The sequence below is a fragment of the Laccaria bicolor genome, genomic scaffold (assembly GCF_000143565.1).
Source record: "Laccaria bicolor S238N-H82 LACBIscaffold_48 genomic scaffold, whole genome shotgun sequence".
Classification (NCBI taxonomy): domain Eukaryota; kingdom Fungi; phylum Basidiomycota; class Agaricomycetes; order Agaricales; family Hydnangiaceae; genus Laccaria; species Laccaria bicolor.
This window is the reverse complement of record NW_001889919.1, coordinates 172,667-190,945: the sequence shown is the minus strand read 5'-3', so window position 1 is coordinate 190,945 and position 18,279 is coordinate 172,667. Positions and strand designations below refer to the sequence as shown.

General features: G+C 45.9%; 8 protein-coding genes across 8 annotated transcripts; 5 read left to right on the top strand and 3 right to left on the bottom strand.

The window, feature by feature from the left end:
- Positions 1 to 1,385: 1,385 nt before the first annotated feature.
- LACBIDRAFT_333201 (uncharacterized protein) lies at positions 1,386 to 2,805 on the top strand (the record flags this gene model as incomplete). The annotated part of the gene is made up of 6 exons (XM_001887848.1): positions 1,386 to 1,520; positions 1,582 to 1,740; positions 1,795 to 2,080; positions 2,142 to 2,148; positions 2,178 to 2,310; positions 2,359 to 2,805. The coding sequence occupies 6 exons, from the start codon at positions 1,386 to 1,388 to the stop codon at positions 2,803 to 2,805; spliced, it is 1,167 nt and encodes a 388-aa protein (XP_001887883.1).
- A 1,515-nt stretch (positions 2,806 to 4,320) lies between these two features.
- LACBIDRAFT_295578 (uncharacterized protein) lies at positions 4,321 to 6,249 on the bottom strand (the record flags this gene model as incomplete). The annotated part of the gene is made up of 4 exons (XM_001887780.1): positions 4,321 to 4,578; positions 4,636 to 4,872; positions 5,922 to 6,107; positions 6,162 to 6,249. The coding sequence occupies 4 exons, from the start codon at positions 6,247 to 6,249 to the stop codon at positions 4,517 to 4,519; spliced, it is 573 nt and encodes a 190-aa protein (XP_001887815.1). The 3' UTR covers positions 4,321 to 4,516.
- Positions 6,250 to 7,065: 816 nt separating this feature from the next.
- LACBIDRAFT_291366 (uncharacterized protein) lies at positions 7,066 to 8,867 on the bottom strand. Its single transcript, XM_001887779.1, has 8 exons — positions 8,763 to 8,867; positions 8,627 to 8,704; positions 8,432 to 8,559; positions 8,123 to 8,381; positions 7,925 to 8,068; positions 7,757 to 7,867; positions 7,590 to 7,703; positions 7,066 to 7,542 (listed from the first exon to the last, which is right to left on the bottom strand). Exons 3-8 carry the CDS (start codon positions 8,476 to 8,478, stop codon positions 7,192 to 7,194), a joined length of 1,026 nt encoding a protein of 341 aa, XP_001887814.1. The 5' UTR covers positions 8,479 to 8,559; positions 8,627 to 8,704; positions 8,763 to 8,867; the 3' UTR covers positions 7,066 to 7,191.
- Positions 8,868 to 9,043: 176 nt separating this feature from the next.
- Positions 9,044 to 9,719, top strand: LACBIDRAFT_310842 (uncharacterized protein; the record flags this gene model as incomplete). Its single annotated transcript, XM_001887847.1, has 3 exons — positions 9,044 to 9,318; positions 9,374 to 9,425; positions 9,480 to 9,719. The coding sequence occupies 3 exons, from the start codon at positions 9,044 to 9,046 to the stop codon at positions 9,717 to 9,719; spliced, it is 567 nt and encodes a 188-aa protein (XP_001887882.1).
- Positions 9,720 to 10,269: 550 nt separating this feature from the next.
- MISSP16.2 (ectomycorrhiza-regulated small secreted protein) lies at positions 10,270 to 10,835 on the top strand (the record flags this gene model as incomplete). The annotated part of the gene is made up of 3 exons (XM_001887846.1): positions 10,270 to 10,475; positions 10,540 to 10,597; positions 10,653 to 10,835. 3 exons carry the CDS (start codon positions 10,270 to 10,272, stop codon positions 10,833 to 10,835), a joined length of 447 nt encoding a protein of 148 aa, XP_001887881.1.
- Positions 10,836 to 11,917: 1,082 nt separating this feature from the next.
- Positions 11,918 to 13,110, top strand: LACBIDRAFT_295575 (uncharacterized protein; the record flags this gene model as incomplete). Its single annotated transcript, XM_001887845.1, has 5 exons — positions 11,918 to 12,127; positions 12,185 to 12,328; positions 12,390 to 12,500; positions 12,550 to 12,654; positions 12,706 to 13,110. 5 exons carry the CDS (start codon positions 11,918 to 11,920, stop codon positions 13,048 to 13,050), a joined length of 915 nt encoding a protein of 304 aa, XP_001887880.1. The 3' UTR covers positions 13,051 to 13,110.
- Positions 13,111 to 13,782: 672 nt separating this feature from the next.
- LACBIDRAFT_333195 (uncharacterized protein) lies at positions 13,783 to 15,149 on the bottom strand (the record flags this gene model as incomplete). Its single annotated transcript, XM_001887778.1, has 4 exons — positions 13,783 to 14,096; positions 14,144 to 14,559; positions 14,611 to 14,750; positions 14,871 to 15,149. 4 exons carry the CDS (start codon positions 15,147 to 15,149, stop codon positions 13,783 to 13,785), a joined length of 1,149 nt encoding a protein of 382 aa, XP_001887813.1.
- Positions 15,150 to 16,602: 1,453 nt separating this feature from the next.
- On the top strand, positions 16,603 to 18,163 carry LACBIDRAFT_254568 (uncharacterized protein; the record flags this gene model as incomplete). The annotated part of the gene is made up of 7 exons (XM_001887844.1): positions 16,603 to 16,691; positions 16,734 to 16,855; positions 16,911 to 17,440; positions 17,487 to 17,681; positions 17,731 to 17,787; positions 17,837 to 17,890; positions 17,975 to 18,163. Coding segments are annotated over 7 exons (1,236 nt in total), but the record flags the coding sequence as incomplete, so codon positions are not given.
- Between the last annotated feature and the right edge of the window lie 116 nt (positions 18,164 to 18,279).

Sequence of the window (18,279 nt, the reverse complement as noted above, 5' to 3'; positions counted from 1 at the left end):
AATGCCCAAATATGGCAGGAATTGATGAATATCTTATATCATGGTGCTTGATGGCCTCTATTGGAGCTGTATTCCTCCCAGTACATTCTGTAGTTACTATATTATGCTGCAAAGTACTCAACTTAATGATTGAAGGCCCTCTGCCCAAGGTGTCCTTTTTTTTTTTTTCACAGCCTGTGGCTGGACTAACTAACTGGGTCCCGGTACGGGATTCCCGGGCCGGCACCCCCTTGTCTCTTAAATGCAAAGTTCTTTGATCACAGTTTCTCTTATTAACACAAAACACAACTTCAATTGACTTTTATGACTCCTGTGAGTTTTTATTATGTCACTACGCTCCAAAACTAAGGGTATGAGTACGCTGTCTTGTCTAAATGACACTGTGTTCTTAAAACCTCTTATTCAAAAGTCTCCAAGTAAGTTGACTCCCAAGCATGCTGGCTTCGTTCACACTGTACTTATCTGACCACGAAGAAATCTCCTTTAATTGATTACAACTGTCCACCTCCTAAGTTCCTACTTGGAGTGCAACTAGCTGGTCAATGGGGGGGGCGATTGCTTGCCTTTTGACCTGCCAGCATGCTCCTTATATACTCCAGGAACCCCTATCTATGTTTTACATGTGTTTTAATGCAGGATACTTCGGTCCGAATTACAAATATGAATTTTAAAGAACGTGTGGTATATTTTGTAGTCTATCTCTGTGAACACTACAGATTTTGCATCTTTCATTTTCAAACGCATCAGTGTTTGATGTGTATGCAGAGTTAGCCGATGTAGCTATTCTTAGCCTGGCATGATCTCGCGTGTTTCTTTCTATGGCCCGGTTTACCGGTTTGACAGATGACATCACAAAATGATTAATGTTTCCTGATGTGTTGATGCGCATGTGTACGTATTTACCAATACTATGTTTGTTCAGGTGTTTGAAACTTTTTCATCGCTGCGTGATTTCTGCCTCACCACTTCATTGAATTCTTTAAATTTTTAACAAGCCAATAATCTTTTTTCTCTTCTATATGAATATCTACTTTTTTTTGGTATAAATGTGTTGTGTTCGCTGTCAGAGGCGTTCTGGTGCTCAGGGTTCAGATATATCAGGAGATTGAAACTCATGTCACACTAGGTAACAACGAATTCCTGCTACATCAGTAGTGGGTCTTCTGTAGCAGCGTCGATTGGCCAAAAAATCACGTGCCAAAATTTCCCATCACATTTTCATCCACTCGACGTGAAAGCCTATGGAAAGGTCATGTTTTCTTCCTGTTACAGTGTTAGAAAGACATGTTTTCTGGCCTCTCACGTTTTCTACATAACCTCTTCGCGGTCGTCGAACAAAAGGTCACGTATCGTCTCTACATCGTGTTGACTACAAGACTGATTTCATGCACAAGACTCGTTGGAAGGATGGATTTGATTTCCAAACGGCGCCAGAAACGAGTTTAAGGCTTGCATTTTTGGAGAAATTCAACGCGCCACAGTTGGGACTAAACACAGCGCTTGCGGCTCGCATTTTATTGGTGAAGGAACTGTAAGCAGTTGAATATTGTTGTCTACAAATCTGACTAAAATTGTCAACAGCTGAACTATATTACTGATGACACCAAAGTCAAGAATCTGTTCATGACCGGAATCCCCATGCTGTGCTCGGTTGAACTCCGAGACCGGTACAACAACCAATTCGTTGCAATCAATGAGATCGTGGAGGCTGATAGAGTCAATGATGAGGCTGCACACAAAGTACGTACCTTTCGCTACTTCCGATCCTGATTGCATGCTGAATCTAAATGCCAGATGTACACTAACAAAGAAGCCATAATTCACTCAAACACCGATTATTTTTTCGCAGTCACATCGCTCCCAAAATACATCATGTGTAGTCTTGAGTTCTATCTTATCAACAATTCACCTGGAACCCAGGTGCCTCGCGTTGCTCCGGAACGCATCCCCACACTTAAACATTTAATGAAGTGTTCACGAGATGTCACTTCCCTGACAGACCTTGCTCCCATTGGGGAAGACACTGATCGCACTACAGGGCCAAATTCCGGTGATCATAAGGAAATCAAAGTGGGCGATAGTACGTACAACTCGAACGTTCTCATCGACTATGGCTGTCTGCTGTTTTGACACATCCACAGCCAGTTGGTCCAGCATGATATTTCTACCCTCAATAGGTGCATCATTCCCCCATGGGAAGAATACGATGCACTAAAAGAAGGCACTTTGGTCATCATCACGATATCGATACACACGTTTATTATGCCGATCAAAGACAACCAAGGCAACTTTACAGGTCAGGAAAGAAGGGTATGTGATTGTTACAATGATGACGACATTTAACAAAGTGTAAGATAGGTTTACCAGCTAAATGCGCATCACATCCTCATAGTCGATGAGTCTGATGCGGAAGCTGAACCTCACTATAAGCCCTACCCAAATGAAGAAGCTGTAGCCATTACCACTGTGACACCTGTCGAAACTGCAGCAGATCAAGCACTTGCCACGTTCAAGGTCAAAAAAGCTCGACTTGCATCCCCCCAACGTGAACCAGACGCAGACAAAGAAAAACCAGGGTCCCCCCTAAAACCATCGGTTAACTCGAGCAAAACGCCTGCTAAATCAAATGAAGGCCCGAAACAAACCAAGAAAGCTGCAGCTGGAAAAAACCCTGTTCAGTGTCTGTCCACCAAAGGCAAAGAGAAGGCTAATTCAACCGCTTCTTCAAATTCCACGTCCAAAACGGCCAAAACAGACTCTCTTGCCGACGAGGACCAAATAATGGCAGAAGTGGATGACACTTAAGTGTAACATAGACATAAGTGGATCCTATTTAGGTATTTGAAGGGGACTTTGTTACTTGTACCAATGAGCGAAAAATCATTTTCTATCGAAGTAGCAGGCCTTGCGGCTTGCCGCCCTATGTCGTTATTTGGCTGATGGATGATGTGCAAATGTCATGCAAATGTCACGTTTTTCGAGCTGTTTTGCGAGCAAAATTTGGTATTTTGCCCTTCCTCCCAAGAGCACTTCATCTCCCCCTCTAGAAATTTGTAGGTAGACTTTCAAATACAATTTAAATGTACTTGGAAAGTTTCAGAATAAACAGTCTAGCCGATCCAAAGGGATCTGAGAAAACATTCCAATACTTTTGTTTGGTTGGTGTAATGAAAAGCACAAAGTCATGCCTCCAGAGCACAAATCTTCAAATCTCCCTCTGAAATTTTGGAATAGTAAATCTCATGCATAAATACATCTTCCCTGAAATTTACAAGATCCTAAGGTAAGCGGAAGGCAAGATAATGTGCAGTTTCAAACTCCTGATGGGTTTCAAACACCTGAACAAACATAGTAGTCTTCGGTCTCCCATCATTTCTGAGTTTTTAATTAAAATGCCTTGTCTTGGCTCGTCTTTTCATTACAGAGGTCGGGAGACACTCCGAAGGTGTTTTCAAATGTCTTTTTCTTAATTGTCAGGGGGTTCTTATTATATTTCATATAATAGAATGTGTCTTTCTCTTATGTTTGTACTTGTGACATTCAGACACATCAGTCTTTGATGCGTACACGGGAACTGCTGTACATGACTTTCTGAATGGCCGTGAGCCACGCTAAGTCTTTGTACATTTACTACCTAGGTGTAGTTTAGTCTTTCAATGTTTCAGACATGCTGTTTAGGCATCTATATCATCTTTTCTGTATTTCTTGTATAAGCACGAGTTTCCACAATAAATCCATTATGTGTTTCTAAACCCTTTGGTAGTAATGCAATTCTTCTCCCTGTGTTGGGTGTTTACTCTAGAACCTCTTCATGCTCTATTTCATGGTAGGTGAATCTTAGATAGGATCCAAGTATAATGTCACGACATGTACTGCTGCCAGTTCCAAAGCCTTTGTCCTATTTTCAGATTCCACGCATTTGCATTTTTAGTCAACTGTGCCAGGTATGCGCATTGACTCTTTGTATCATTGCAATTGTATGTAGTGTATTTATTAGAGATGACCTTTATCGGTAAAATTGTTAAAATCAAATTTTATACAGGTGAAATGGTTTCATCTGTATCAGCGTGACAAACCAAACTGCTAGGGTATTTGAACCCATGAATGGTTGGTTCCCTCTGACAAAGAGTTATGGGGAGCGAAAGAAAGAGGCTAGCTGGAGGAAGAGAGTGCAGCGAAGTGCATAATTCAAGCATAATTCTGCTTTGGAGTCGGGCTGGCGTTGACATGTCAATTGAGTGCGGAGGGATCGGGTTGAGTATCAGTCTCCGGTATATGAAGCAATGATATATGGAAAAACTTCTGTCGGAAATGGAGAGATACACGTCCGGTACAACCATTGTAGAATTTAGAAGTCAATACATGTCGAAGTTGAGGAACATCAGCGTCCAGTCCATGAAAAAATGCGCTTTCTGAGAGAGTTCTATAGGAACTAGATGCGGGGCCTGTCCACATCAATCACCGTAGTGTGCATCACGTTGCAATCTGAAAATCTCCAATGTATGGATTGACGACCTCAGTGAATTGTTGTTGAAATCGAAGGTGCCACTCGTATTCCTTCGTCAGGGGTCTCCTCACCTAAATTAAACATCATTGAACATGACACGAAGAATGTAAAGTCAGAGGGCGACATACCGCTGGACGAAGTGCTTGTAGGATAATAAGTCACACTTGACGCATTTGTAAACACTCCCCCTCCGAAGGTAGAGTTCGTGAGTCCATCAAACAGAGTCGTGTGCATGTTCTGCCCTTTCTTTGGTCGCTGTCCATGCATCAACTGCGTCCCAATATTGTCTATCTTGACCGTGGCGCCAGGAGTAACGGTCAGATTATCCACTTTGTGGAATGCGCTCGTTATGATAGAGTCGTTTTCTATGGCGGTTGTTCTGCACATTTAATCCCCGCACGCAACTTTCCGAGCGCGCACGCAACTTTCGACCAGCGCGCAACTTTTGGATGCTAAATTCGGTTGTTTGGTCTAGCATTTCTCATGCAACGTCACCCAAGCAATCCTCAACATCGTCCCTCGTTGAACACGGCAAGCTCACATAATGTACATCTATTTATTGCCTAAATCTTCTTTTCTCTGTTTCAATTTTAAAATAGTACGTAGAGTATCATTGCAGAATCTATTGTATCAAATACTTTGCATTGAAACTAAGGTACGAGCTCATTGTGCTTGACAGCGAGCGGCATATGTCCGTCAACGTGTGACAGTGTAGAAGGTTGACGTTGCAACATGAGAAGCGATCAGGCGGAGTCTCAATATCCTTCTAAGGTAAATTCCATCATCAGGATCGGAATTATCGGCTTGATCATTGCCAACTACCAAATCCGGTACTGGTTCTCACCATATCCCCCGAGCCACTGTTACTCTCAAGCATTTTGTTATTTATGCTGTAATTTAGTGTGTCATGTATGTTATTTGATAGAAAGGTAGTATAATAGTATAGCAATGAGAATATAGGGGCAGTTTACATGGGAGATGGTGCATGGAGAGGGGTGGAGGAGCATACTACTCATCAGTTACATCACCAGTCTTGCCAATAACCTTCATTACTACGTATAACAACTGATTCACATGCTACAGGATACCCTTTGGTCAATTTGAAGCAAGCAGATGGCCTGGGGATGACTATAAGAATTAATATGAAGGAGATGAATAGGAATCAGTGAAAAGTGCGAAATTGTGACCTGGTCATTTTAGATAAAAATTATATGAAGTGGTAGAAGGTAGGGCTGGGGTAGCTAGAGGGTGGTTCAAAAGGAATTACATGGAAGAGTTGATGCCTTTACATAGTCGGAAGTTGCGCTGTGCGGTCAAATTTAGCATCCGAAAGTTGCGCGCTGGTCGAAAGTTGCGTGCGCGCTCGGAAAGTTGCGTGCGGGGATTAAATGTGCAGAACAACCGCCATAGTTTTCGTCTACGTCAACTGGTGTGTCAGGTTGGGAAGTCGCGGCGACGGTCGAGGCCATTGGACGTAGTATGGTCCCACCGACGTTGGTGAAGGTACCTCCGGAGAGAGTAATTCCAGAAGCGTTTGACATCATGTCGGTCCTCATTGTGCGGCCTTTCGGTGCGCTGGCTTGGGGAATGGAAGATGATTCTACGAGGGGGTTAAAATCATCGACATGACGGATGAGGAACGGGGAGAATTTACCTTGGGTAATGGAAGAAGCAGGAGAAATTGGATTTGCAGCTACCTGCTCTCGTCTTTCCAGGTCTGCCAAGGTTCGGATGTTGCTCATGTTTTATGGGGTGAGCTTTTTCTTTTCGGATTGTATACTGCACCGTGAGGGGGGATTCGCACGCGTTCTTTGTGCAGTTTCGAGAGGTGCGCACGGTGCGAGGTACCTCGAAGAGCCCAACACTACAACCCTTCCAACTCAGCCACGCCAGTGCCTCAACCCTAGTTGAAAACGCCGTTTTCGTTGCTCAGCGACCCATTGACATGCCAAAGGAATACAATAACTTGCATCAACTATCGGCATCAGGCAAGGGGCAGACTTTGTCATGGAAACGAAAACAACGAGGGATGGAAAGGGCGCACGGCGTCCACCATTAGTTATCTTTCTTGGACAGCTTTGTTCCTTTGGGGACAGGTCACCGGTCACTGGGCAGTGGGTAAGTAGTTGAGAACAAGAAACGTTGTTTGCATTTGGTTTGCATCATAATTTAAATGAAAGTCAACACAGGCCAATGCATCACGTGATGGCTAAAAGCCGTCAGATCAACGCATGTTGAATGTGTCTAGGAGAGACTATGTTGAATCCTTCCTATCCGAAGTCCTTTACGTTTTCACATTACAGGAGCATGTATCAACTGTTTTTTTGTCTTCGACAAAGCAGATGGTTTCTCAGGGAAGAAAACTCACGCCAATCACTATTCATGCCCATCCCTTTGGAAAGTTACGAAGAACGGGGCGCAGGTTCGGGAGTCAGAATATTCCAGTTCCGTTTGAGGCGGTCCACGTCAGGGAAAAAAGTCTGTGATTGTAACGTGATTTTGTTTGATTATGAAGGTGGGCAGTCGGAAGTCAGTAGAGCAAGGTGACAAAGATATTTCAAAGAATTTTCGTATCACTGTTCGCTTCAACAAAATATTCTACACTCGTCAATGAATTCAGTGAAATTTCCGTGATCCTCCAGAAGCTGAAAACGCCGTTTCCCTACGAATTGGTTGGTTACCCGTCAAGGCGCCTTCGAATACAATACCTCTCCATGTTTCTTAAATTGACTGACCACATACTGACCACCCGGCTCACTAACGACCCACTTGATAAATGCAGAGGCGATATCCTTATCGTTTACACTTGCGTTGCTTCCCAAAAGCACATGAGCTGGGTTTAGCAAGGGGTCTTTAGCGTCGTCCGTGCCAGCTTTGAATATCTTCAGTTGGGAAGTCACCGATCGTGGCGAGGAAAGCCAGGTGCCCCGGTCGGTAAGTGTGTATTCGGATAGAAGAGAGGCCGCTTCGAGAGCTTCGAGAGGGAAGCGAGGGTATTGGTGGTACCACTTTGAATACACTAGGGCCCATGGGACCTGTATATTCCCTATAATGAGAGGGGGGAGCGTTGAAAACGAAGAACACGACGCGCCTGTCCGATGGTAATGAACAATTGACTTTCTTTGATGTTGGTCGCGCTTTTGTCGTATCTGGAGAGGAAGCGCGTGGGCGGTCGAACCTCTGGGTCGGGTGGTACCTAGAAATCCTGTTGATTCACGCTGGTTGTCCGTGTAATATTTTCGCACTAACCGCGATATCTGTATTCCCTTGGGAGACAATTTTGTTGAACATCACTAAAATATCGTCTTTCTCGTTGAGTTTGGCTGGATTGGAATTCGGCCCCACAAGAATGAAGTGGTCCTGGTTTTGTAAGGATCAAACTGTTGACAAGAGCTCGTGAAATTCCTTAGGACTTACGCGAAAGCCGTATACTAGAGCCACTGCAGCGCCGCTGTCCTTCGATTGTTTTTCTGCAGCTTCGTTGTAAGTAACAGCGACATCTACAGAACCAGCCGCGAGGAGTCCGAGACTCTCAGTCGTATCACCCAAATACCATGCGACCTGATACAAAAGATTATTTATTATGTCACCCCTAGCAGAAAAGCGGGTACTCACCAAGAAAGGCTGAACATGGCGCTCATTCACCATATACTTGATGAACGCATCCGCCCATGCTCCAATCAATCCGGATTGTCCAGCTCCCCCATTCGCGATGCGTAGCCTTACGTCCTTTGCATTCGTATAGCCGCCGTTGTAGGTCGCGTGAGGAGCAATAGAAACACCAGCGATGGAAGTTCCAGACGATGCGTACAGGCCATCCGGAACTTGAGCTGCATGTGGGGTGGAAGAACCACAGTGATGAATTTTTGGGGTGCTGTACACGAGAGTGAGTTAAGGAACACTGGCCACGAGGAATAAGCGCACTGGCAGTGGTGATGATGATCGCTCGAGTATCCGTGATGATGGGACATGATGAACTCCTATTTCTGAGTGATACGAGAAGAGAGAAAGGGGGGAATTGACATTCACTTATTTTATGCATAGTTTTGGCGCTATGATGTCCATCGATTGTGACGACGATCAGATTGGGTGTGAAGAGGTGGATTTTGCGCGGCGTACCAAAAATAAACGTATAGGTCACAAGGAGGCATGAAATGTGGCTCAAATGGTGCTTGGACCAGTGCTCGCTGTGAACCCCTGCATGAAAATTCAACTCCTTTGGGCAGAGAAGAGGGTTTACTATTTGAGTACATACCAAGTACATACATCACTGAACTCCAAAAGCCACTTCACCTTGAAACCTTTTCATAAAAGCGAATGCTACAATCACATCATAGTCCGAAACGTCGAGGAGAACAGCGAGGAGAACGCGGCTCGAGAGAAAGTTCAAAGACAGTTCAAAGTTCCGAACGGATTGTTCCGGCCGATGCCGTAGTATTTGTCACCACACCCGAACGGCCCTTCATACCATCATTCTAGCTTGATTCTAGCCCCCGTCGAGACTTCTCCTTCTGTAAGATCTACTTCGTCGCCGTTATGCCTTCGATACCCGCCTACACTGTATTATTTCTTTCTTTCTTCATCTTACCCTCCATCGCCTTCCCGCGTCTACCTCGTCAACTCGACACCAATTTCGAAGGTCACAATTCCGAGTCGCCGCCTACAACTTCAGCGTTGGGGTCAATATTACCAGAGCCGCCAAAGCCGAAGTGTGCGTACTCCTGTCCACAGCGGGACGGCGCAAACCGCGTGCTCATTGCGAAAGTGAATGCGTTGGGGTACGAGCAAGGATACTCCATATTTGAATGCGTGTACGTTCTCCCTCTTTTCCGGTTTTCGACAAGCGGTTGAACAAACTATTGGCAGATACGCACCTCCGGAAGCATACGACGACGCACGCACATGCTCGTACCATAAAGTATGATCTCCTCACTTTTTTTTGTTGCTGGAATCGATTCTATTTGCGATACAGACATCAGGCAAACAAGCGCTCTCGTCCAAAGCTATATCCTGCCCCGCCCAAGCGCCCTCCTGCGAAACCCCTTCCTCTAGCTTTTCATACACCTCCTCTGTGTCAAACCCACCCACCCAGTACCATAAAATGCCTGCCAAGCCGCTTTTCTCAAAACAAGATGACATAATTCCCGAGATACCTACATGGGTGGAGACAGGGAGGTATATGTTATGGGTGAAGGAACATTCTGGGCAATGAGTACTACGCAGCGCAATGGGTGTGAACGCCGGAGGATGGAAGGGTGAATTAGTCGCGTCTATTGATACCACACCACAAAAACTTTGAATTTGTTCGGACCTTGACTGTAAGCTTCCAGATCTCAAATTCAATACTATACACTCATTATTCTCTACATTATTCATGAACGACTTTGCGTTCGTTTATACTTTTTGGTAGTTTCCTTCCTCGTATTACAATTCAACTCACTCCGATTTCATGACGCCAGGTCCTTGATTACTGTGAAAGGGGATATAATTATACGGCCCACCTCCGCGACGCTTGTATTTAAAACGCCTTTCGGTACGCTCCCGTTCAGCTATTGTATAATGATCTGTGCGACTATAGTGACTCAACGCTGATTGTACGGCCATACAGGTCATTTAGGCGTATGCCTGTAGGCTGTATGGCCGCCTTTCATAAATGTCGGATCTATTCGCTTCCTGCGGCATCAGCTCCCACAACGAAGCCTTGCATGTCCTATGAATAAGTACATTCAATTCGTTCCGTTCCTTCCTTTCTTCCATGAACGATGAGGCACTCTCTCACCGGTACCTTCGTTGCCCTCGTACTTTTTCCTCTATGCTGCCTCGCCCATCCTCAAGAGTCACCGCCGCCCGTCGTCACTACGACGACCTGCAGCTATTCCTGTCCTCCCAACGATTATTCTGGGTTTCGGCTCATCTCTAAGGTGGATGCTATCGGATACGATTCTGCGTATTCGATTTTCGAATGCGTGTACGTACTTTTTCGGTTTTTTTTTGTAGATGTCAACAGGCTTATTTGCTTTGAATTCTCGCAGATATCGCGATGAGGTAGTAGGAGGGGTCAAGAAAGCGCAGACTTGTTCTTATCACAAGGTCAGCCTCCCACATACGTTTCAATAATCGAAACGGGGATGATGGGATTTTGCAGAACTCAGGATTGAGAGCGCTTTCCTCTCAAGCGATCCCTTCCTGCCCCACTCAAGCTCTCCCATGCATGGCGGGTTCGCAGCCAGTTTTCTCCAACATGGATGGTAAAACACCGGAGACACCTCCTTGGGTCGAGAGTGGGAGGTTTCTTCTTTGGAAGAAGGAGAACCCCAGTCGTGATTGAGCTGCGTTCAGGTAAATTATCGGTTGATTGCTCAGCGACAAAAAGACGGAGCGGACGCCCTGTCCCCTCTTTGTGGTTACGGCGGACCTCGATAGAGTTAACTTTTTCTTCCAGTTTCTTCATTCCTTTCTATAGGACTTTGTTGGGACTTCGAAACGCTCATGTCGCACGCCGACTAGCCCAATTCACCGATTTTATGGACTTTAATTCACCTGGCGAGTTACAATAACAATGGATATATAGCAATCTCCCCCAGTTTTCTGACAAATTAATATTTCTATCTCACACACTCAACACACACTTTGAAGGCAGTTGGCATCATTTGTTTTCTAGAACCTTGTCTGCGTCTGGCTAGCGTTTTTTGGAGAGGCGCTTTAGGTACCGACCGGGTCGCAGCTGACACTTGAATTTGTATACATGCTTCGAGGATGACTCTGGTTGTCACAGACGTATTACTTTAAGTTCTTATGAACTATGCTATAGTAGATGTCGGGTATGGTGTAACGGTTAACATTGCCGCCTCTCAGATAACTTCGTACGCGGCAGCTCGGGGTTCGATTCCCCGTACCCGAAAGTTTTTGAAATAAACACTGACTAGTACTTACTGACTCTTTTCCAGGTCGCTCGCAATCACTCCCCATTTTACATACTTATCATGCTTGTCTCCCTCGAGGACAACACGCACCCCTTAGATGACGTCAGGTGTTTGTTTGGTCAGATTATGAACGCGGCAGTTTTTGACAGTTGACACTCAACACGAACTTCAACTTCGTCCCACAACTCAGACTTTTTTAATCAATGGATCCTTCGCTGTACAACAAGCCATATGACGACTCTGACTTGCGCCTTTGCCTTTTGCTAAGAGCTCTCATTTTCAATTTCAACGTGTGGAAAAGCCAACTGACGGAGCCATTGTCCTGGTAACAACCCTGAATTCTTTTTCGGTTCATATACTCTTGGCTCCTAGCTGTTCTCGAGAGCCGAATTGGATGGACAGTCTCCGACGCCACATTTTTTCCACAAATAAAAGCTCGTTCCGACGTTTACCGCGATCGCCGTCTCCTCCTTCACTTGGTTCTATCATGCTGCCAGCTCTCTCCCTATTGTTGTTCGTTGCCGCTAACGCTTGCCTGGTGAGCGCTCAAGCAACGTACAATGGTGGATATACAGACGCGAAGCAAGTACGTCTCCGAATTGGAAATGGGGGTGCTGGACAGTCTGGCCTGATCGGCGCCTGGGCGAATGCGTTCATCCAATATATGGTGCAGAAGAACGGAACTCAGCCTTTCTTGGTGAGTGCGGGTGTGCTCGCTTGTCTACGAAGTGATTGAATGTAGTGTATTCCGTAGGTCGACTGGGTGTTGGGCGACACCACCCAGAGTCTTAACTTTCTGGCGGGGGGTTCGATAGATGTCGCGGTGACATACAACGACGCGGCGGAGACGCAGGCGTTAAGTAGCGGTGTTGCCGTGAATAGGGTCTATGGGTTCCGCGTCCGTCTTTGATGAAAATCTCTCTCAGCGTCTGTGAACTGACTTGCGAATACTCAAACAGGACCATTTTTTGCTAGTCGGACCTCAGTCCAACCCAGCACAGCTTAATCAGACGGACGACATTCTAGTGATGTTCAATAAGATCGTTTCGACTGGAAATGCCGACGTGGCGGTAGGATCTATCACTTCCCTGTCAATTATCACTGAACGATACTTGTCAGACACCACCTGACCTGAGCGTTCGACCGCCAACTCGTTTCTTATCCCGATTTGACAAAAGCGCAACCAACATCAAGGAGAGTCAGTTGTTCATTACAATTGGTCAAGTAAGTTATCATCCTTATAAACATCCGATAGACCTTACAGACTTGTTTTAGGTACCATGGGCTTTTGCCTATTCAACATGGTATCACCAATATCCTCGCTTCCCTCTGCAAGCTATCCAAGGGGCATCGCTCTTGTCTGAATATACCCTCACAGATCGTGGAACCTGGCTCTCATCTCCTGACTCGGTCACGTCTGCTCTAACGATCTTCAAAGCTGGCTTGGATGATGCCAGTGACCTTCTCCTGAATCCGGCGCATGTATTATTAGGCAAGAATACAACTGATCCAACTATTGCCAGGGCATTCCTTTCCTGGGTGGTTGACAGTGCAGGAGGCCAGCAGGTCATTGCTAATTTCCAGAAGAATGGCCAGGTACTTTACTCTAAAGTGCCGTAATGATTTTGAATGCCTGCACATTAGTTCTATCTTAGTTCTACATGCCCCTTTGACTTGATCAGACTCTGTTGAGCATTACTGGATTTTGCAACCTCATACATCCATTCATAGCTTGCCTACATATGTCATAGTACTTTCTGAGTCACAGTCCATACCACCACAATCTATCACTTCATCCCTATCCCTTGCCGTGTGATGGGGACAGTTATCCAGTGAGGAGCATATTTATAACAAACATTTTCAGCATAAAAAAATGGGTAGTTACATTTACGTTCCGTATAAGTCAACAGTAGATCATGCATTCATCACACTGATGTGACCATGCACCTGGAACATGAATGCATGAATGACGACACATTTTTCTTATCAAGTCTGATGAAGTTCACAAGAAATTTACACACTTTAAGCCCCACTTAACCAAGCCCTGTTCCAAAATCTGTAAAATACCTTGAGAAGTACTTGTACAATTTATTACCTAGTTTATTTCTATGTACTCAATCTTGGGCTCCACCTCATAGCAACCAATATCCCTACCAATTAATTACTTATGTCCATGACCTAGTACTCACTCTCTCCTGATGGTTCTGCCATTTTTTGACAATGTCTCACTGGATGCAAGCCACAATCACAAAATCTTTATTCAAAAAATAAGAAAGGAACAGCCAAAATACTCTAAATTCAGTGCTAAACCATAGCTATTGGTCAAAATTTCCAATACAAGTACAATATAATTCAGAATGTGCTATCCCCTTCATCATACAGATTGTGATCAAGATGAACAATCACAGAATTTGCCTGTAACCAATTCTGGTCCCAGCTGGAATAATCCAAGGGATTAGAATTTGAAAGCCAGATGGCAGGCCCACCCCAAACCACTCTTCTTTTCTTGCAATATTTTTCATTGAGGGTGAACTCTCTTTGTGCCCCCAGCCAACACTTGTATTGAGGAAATGAGGCTGGGTCTATGTCATCCAGCACAATGTAGGAAGCCTTATTTTCATCAAACTCAGATCCATTCATCTGGAAATTGTGGTAAGAATGAGGACCTGAAATAATGAGTTTAATTGGGCAGATGAGGATAAAATGAACTTACCAAGGGATCTGGCCCATTCAGTCTTCCCAGTCCGACTTGGACCCCAAATAATCAAAGCCTTGGGCCTCTCATGTTTTTTCATCTCATAGTTGACCCAATCAGTGACCACCTGAGGCAGATGTGGAAAATGAGAATAGTTTGAGATATATCTGGGCTGGACTTTCTCATAACGATGAGCCATGTAGATGCGAAGATTAGAAAAGTTGTTTGCATAGGCCTTGGGATCAAGTGCAGTGCACCTCATTGTGAAGTCCCCTGCTGTTTCTGCATCAAGAATGTATGCCCAGCCAGCTCTAGATGAAGTCAAGCCCTGTGCAACCACATCAACAGGACCTGACCATGGGCCAAATCTCTCAGAAAGTGGGTCCTTGTGGATATAATCCCAAGCCCGCTCAACATCACCTTGACGAGAAAGTCTGTGTTTTATTTGAGTAAGACAATCTGAAAATTTTACAAAGAATACATACAGTCGGATGTTGGGGTGTAAGTGAAGGACATCAAAAATCCTTGATGCAGATCTGAAGCGGACATTGGGACTCTTTTCAAAAATGCAAATGATGTGCCAATGGAAGTGTCCATCTCTATGCATCTCCACCACTCCTGCCCACTGCACAGGTGGATGAAGTAGAGATTCGAACATCATTTCAGCCTCAGAGACATCCACATCTCCAACCTCAAGTCCAAAGTTAGTTTATTCTCTGTACATTGAATACAGCATGATTCTTACCTGAGAGTAAGTCAGTAAATACCTTGTTGCTTTGAGGCGAAAATTCAGTCCTGGTTCGGGTGTGAATGGTTTACCAGGGGGGCTCATAGCTGGAGCAGACAAGGCTGGGATAGATCTTTGTCTGATGGGGGGTGGAGTAGATTGCATAGATCTTTGTCTGATGGAGGATGGAGTAGATCGCCATCTGAAGGTTGTTGAAGGCTGAGAAGGAGTTCCCAGAGGTTGACTTTGAGGAGTAGAGTGATCAGGAAGTGGAAGTCTGAAGCGACCATAAGACATGTTGGCTGAGGAGATGATGAGAAGTACCCAAGCAATACTGCCCTTTTTATACTGTTCTTTGGAGCATCTTTTTTTTCATGGATAAAGATAGCAACAAAACTTGATCTACTTTATCAGAGAGGAGAGTTGAAATAATATGGAGATCCATAAGTTCCTACATAATCCAAGTGGAAAGTCAAAATTCTGAACAATTCCAATGAAAGGCAACGGGCAGGAGACTCAGTCATTTTGTTTTCCAACTCTATTGGAATGGTCAGAATGCGGGAGCCTCATGGAACGAACGGTTCCTAACGGCATCCGTCGGAGCGTGTGATTTAAAAATAGTGCGAGGAGGAGGAATCGAACGCTCCGTTCGCAACCAATCACATACATATCTACCATGACCACAAGCCTTAAGTCCAACCAGCGGAGGTGAGCAAGAACTTGGTCAACCTTTCATTTTCAAAAAAAAAAAACATCGGAACAAGGCACCACCTCGCCATCAGCGACGTGACACCCAACCGACACCGACTGACGACGACGAACGGCGACAGACGACAACAATTGTCGTTTCCGTGACAAAAAGGTGGTAAGCTCCCCCCCGGCTCCCCCACTGTCTTTACTCACTCACCCCACGACCGTCAACTAGTGCACGTTGGGTCGCCCACGCAAACAACCCGGAAGCAACACGACGCAACGCCCACCGCCACGTAGCCCTCCCGATGGGAAGCGCAAAAGCGGGAATGGGGACGGTAACCCAACCACGCCCCGGTGTCACTCCTGGGGAGCGGCGAGACGATCCGCGGGTGACGCGTCGGTTGCCAACAGCCAGGTCCCCTCATCTCGAACGACGAGGTACCACAACGACGATGCGACACGACGACGACACGACACGATGACGACGCAACACGCGATGACGACGCAACACGATGACACAAACCCCCACAACACGCGACGAAGACGAGCCAGACGAGGCGAGACGACGACGATAGCGAAAATTGGTTAGGCCCATTGTTACACGTATTTTAGTTCATGTACTTATAGTTAGATAGTTTGTATCGTATTAGGTTTACAGTTTAATTATCTCTTTCACCCAAATCTAAATGGCCGTTTGGTATTGGACGCTACTCATGAGTTATCCAAGAATGCACTTGGAACTCATGGGGCAGGGTAAAGTGATACGGGTAGATATCATTTACGTCATGCCAACACAAATTTGATGATGAGCTAATCTTGCTTTGTCCTCACCGTCGCCTTCAATGATTTTCTTGGCGGCACGCCTTATCTCTTCATCCTGAACAGCTGCAACAAACACCTTGAGCTGCCCCTCCAAACCAGACTCGAGCTCACTAGCCATGTCCTTCGTTGGTATGTGCTGGAACACTGAACTTTGAGTAGGCCCAGATCTTCTTTAGCAGAGGAAACGTCGGAAGCGAGGCAACCCAGCAACGACGACGCTGGAAGGAAGAAGAAAACGGCAAAGAGAAAGAAGGTTAACCATGCATGTTTATACTGTCGCCGTAGCCATATGACGTGTGACGATGGGAGACCATGTCAACGCTGGTGAGTCCTCTAAAGTCAGGATTCAAAATCTGACGTCAACAGCATCAAGCGCGAGATCGGCCACTTGTGCCACGATGAACACCGATCGCGACCTCCTGAGGCGCAACCCGCGACGACAGCAGCCTCTTCAAGCCAGGTGCGGACGTCCATGCCAGGTACCCACAGTTCACGTTTCCCCAAGGCTAGCATTGACAGCTACTCCAGTTACAGCGTATCAAGGCCCCCTACCACAAGCTACTTCGGCTTGGCCAATGGTCTTCCCCCAATCTTACCAGCCTCAGAACTTTGGCAACGAGTTTTCCGTCCTAACGCACGTTCCCGCTCTTTTTGTTCCAAATCTTTCTTCACATCTCCACAGAGACTTTTTAGAAACACTCGACGACGGATTCTTTTTCACTCCCCCAACAACCGTTGCACCCGCCCTCATTTCGAATCCTTTCCCGACTCCGACGGAGGCAGCAGCAGCTGCTCCCATAACGACCGAAGTCACTGCCGCCGAGCCGCCACCCGTCCTTTTACCCGCTGACAAGACGGAAAAATTCCTTCTCACAGCTGCCGATCAGGAATCGGGGTCCCGCGATGAACGGTTAAACCGCGTTATCAGGAGCAAGTACGAAGCGGGGTTACTGAAGCCGTACAACTACGTCAAGGGATACGCAAGATTGTCGCGCTGGATGGAGAACAACGTATCTCAGGAATCGAAGCAGGCGATTTTGCAACCGTTATCGATTCTGCGGCCAAAGTTTCGGGTGAGCACATCTGCGTCCTTGAGCTATTCTGGGCTGATGGGTATAGGCTGTGGCGCAATCTTTGAGAGACCTCGACCTGGTATTCATTGAGGAAGCGTTTGAACGCATGCTTCTCGACTACGATAGGGTGTTCCTTGCCATGGGGATTCCGGCCTGTCTGTGGAGAAGAACGGGGGAGATTTACAAAGGGAACAGAGCGTTTACTGAGCTCATAGGTTTGGATGGGCACTTGATGCGTGATGTACGTTCACTATCTGTCTACCCCCATCCATGACTTACTCGCACTCTAGGGAAGGCTATGCATTTACCAACTTATGGCCGAGGAGTCGGCAGTAAATTACTGGGAGGTCAGTCATTTCGCTCATTGTAATTCGAACATTTCCTCAACCACTACAGAAATACGGTCACGTCGCATTCGACTCGAGTCAAAAAGCCGTTTTGACGTCGTGCGTACTGCGACACAAGCCACGGCTCCAGCTTGGCTCGTCAGCGGCGTCGAAGAAAGACAAATCGCTGGTGAAGGAAGAGAACGAGATCGGTACTCAGACTGAGGAAGGGTTTATCAACTGTTGCTTTTCGTTCACCATTCGTAGTTTGTGTGACCCCAATATCAGGGAAGTTGGCTGTATGGGAGTGGCCATGCTGTCGGAAAAAAGTCAAACCAAGCGAAAATTGAAGCATAAGTTCAACTTTTTTGAGATTTTTTACAATGTCCGATCATAGTTTCACCTCCCCGCAGGGAGCTTATTTCAATTAAAAATGTCTGGCCATTGCAATTTTCATGCAACGGCCACACGTGGTTCGGCGTTCCGTATTTTACTGACTACCGACGTGAATGG